We start from the raw sequence: 2,440 nt of genomic DNA on the forward strand, positions 1-2,440 counted from the left end.
TTAGTCGTTCTTCTCGACGATTATTGTGATCAATGTTTGTCTATTCCAATCTCCATGCGTGATGTTGCCTTGTAAATTTACTTTAGTAGTAGGATTGAATCATGTGCCTGGTTCTGAGTTCAAATATTGATTCCATGCTTTTATGTATAGTCATATACATTTGATACTTCCCCCCTAACTAACCTTTGTTGCTTGTCTGTCTTGGTGCAGCATCGGTGATGGATTCTGCAACAAGGGCTGAATTGGCCAGGTCTCTGAAGGCTCGCCTTGGCGCGCAGTCTGCAAAGGCTGGTGCCTCCATCACTTCCCCCCTCAAGTCCAACTCATCACCACCATCACTACCACCCCGCTCTTCCAGAACACCCAGCTCTCCCCACCAAACACCAAATTCCCCTCTTTCGTCAGAAACACCTTCCACAGCCCAAACACCTCACTCTCCCCCAACAATCCAAACACCTCACTCACCCCTTCCCATCGCTGCAGTCCCACTGGCTGCAGCTAGCGCTCCCTCCATAGCCCCTCTTGACAAAGGCAAGAGGGTGCTCACCGTTTCCTCCGAGGATGATGACTCGGATGTGGGGCCTGCTTACAAAAGAAGGAGGACCAACCGGGTCGTCCACTCACGCTCTCCTACACCTCCACATGGGGGATCCCTGAGGGACAATCCCCCTAGTGCCACGTCTCCCACATGCCAATCAGTCCAAGGTGAGAGGGTGGTGGAGTCCATGCCCTTACCAGCACTAATACCAACACCACCTCCACCATCAACAACAACACCAACACCATCCGCCCCAGCAACGACCCCAGGACTCAGCAATTCCCTCTCCCATCATGCAGCTGATGAGGGGTTTTAATGATAAGACGTCACCAGGGGAACCTTCCGGCGCCCCACGGTTAGAGGGCATGCCTTACTACATGGGTGCCTTCTTGGCCGTGGCCCTTGAGTGGCGTGCCCAAGCTAAGTCCAAAGCTGTCGAGGCACGTGTGCTTCAATCTCTCCGACAGGAAGTGGCTGCCCTGAAGGAAGAGAAGAAGAACTTATGCCGCAGCTGGGCGTGTCAGGAGGAGGTCTACAAGGCCTCCTTGTGAGATGCCCGAAAGTCCAATGTTGAAGCCAGCAAGCGGCTCACTGAGCTTCTTGAACAGGTAGCGTCCCGTCAGTCCAAGATCGTCGCCCTTGAAGCGGCGATGCGAACCTCCGAGTTACAACAGAAACTACTTGCTGATCAATAAGCTGCCCGGGGGCAATCGCTGGAGAAGACCGAGGGGGAGCTAGCTGAGAAGATGGACAAGCTCAACCTTCTTCAAACCGAGCATGATCAGTTTCAGACTGAACTGAACAGGCTTCAAATGGAGAAGGAAGCTCTTGAGAAGCAGCTAGCCTCTGGCAACTCCACGATTGAAGAGCTGGAGAGGGCAAAGGGGGAGCTCATTGCAGAGAAAGAAACCCAAGACTCCACCATTGCAAAATTGGAGAAGGCAAAGGGGAAACTTATTGACAATATGGTCGATACCTTTGCAGAGGGTTTCAAGGAAGCTCTGGCTCAAGCTTCTTGTGAAAACCCGGGAATCGACATCTCACACTGCACCCCTCTCAACCATATAGTCGATGGGAAGGTCGTCCCCTCGACCTTGGGGATTGAACTTTACTTATTTAAACTTCATTTGTAAATTTGTATTTTCTAACACTTGCTCTGTAATTCTGACACTTAACTTCATTTAAATGTTTATTCGAGCTTTATTTTTACATCCTCGTGTACTTGTAGCTTCTTTGTTTGATTGCTTGCTTTACTAAATCAAAGGCGTAATTGGTACATACTTTCGATGCATCGCTTCTTCGCCTTGTCTTTAACTCTTTAGGTAGCACGTGACCTTCTCTCTTATCCTTCCCCTCTGAGTCGCGATGCATACCCTTCTCCTGATCTTTCCACTTAGAACCCCACTTGGCCTTTCTATCTGCGAGGAATCTTCCTCATGAAGGCGTCGCCTGCCTCGTCATTGCCCAAAGGCAAGGGAGGATTTTAACTTTGCGTATTTTCCTTGTCTGATAACTCTGATAACTCATGCTTTTAAGCTTCTCTTTCTTACTTTTTGAGTTTCTTTTTCCCTCTGAACTTGTAAAATCTTCGCCTTGCTTTTTACTTACCTCATCGCTTTAAGATGAAAAGGGGAGTCTCTTCTTTTTTGGCCTTGACATCGCTCAAAGGCGTGGGGGACTTTATCCCACCTGTACTGGGTATCTACGCTGGAGGAGAGACCTGCTCTGGGTGTCCTCAGCGTGTCTAAACACTTTGGGGACAAAAGTCGCGCTCTGGTGCCCACGCCCACGGAGAGGTCTACACAATAGTACCGTATCGTCCATGGAGTGTCTAAAGCACCAGGGCAACTTAGCCCTTGTCTTTTTGCGTTTGGTGCCCACGCCTGAGAAAAGGCCTGCTAC

At 49.8% G+C, this 2,440-nt stretch overlaps 1 protein-coding gene across 1 annotated transcript; it reads left to right on the forward strand.

The window, feature by feature from the left end:
- The first annotated feature begins 218 nt into the window (after positions 1–218).
- On the forward strand, positions 219–854 carry LOC137817939 (proline-rich receptor-like protein kinase PERK8). Its single transcript, XM_068621164.1, has one exon. It carries the CDS (start codon positions 219–221, stop codon positions 852–854), a length of 636 nt encoding a protein of 211 aa, XP_068477265.1.
- Positions 855–2,440: the final 1,586 nt, after the last annotated feature.

Source organism: Phaseolus vulgaris, chromosome 10 (genome assembly GCF_000499845.2).
Source record: "Phaseolus vulgaris cultivar G19833 chromosome 10, P. vulgaris v2.0, whole genome shotgun sequence".
NCBI lineage: Eukaryota > Viridiplantae > Streptophyta > Magnoliopsida > Fabales > Fabaceae > Phaseolus > Phaseolus vulgaris.

Excerpts from the sequence above, each read along its gene's own strand:
- LOC137817939 (XM_068621164.1), top strand. The coding sequence starts at position 219 with ATGGATTCTGCAACAAGGGCTGAATTGGCCAGGTCTCTGAAGGCTCGC.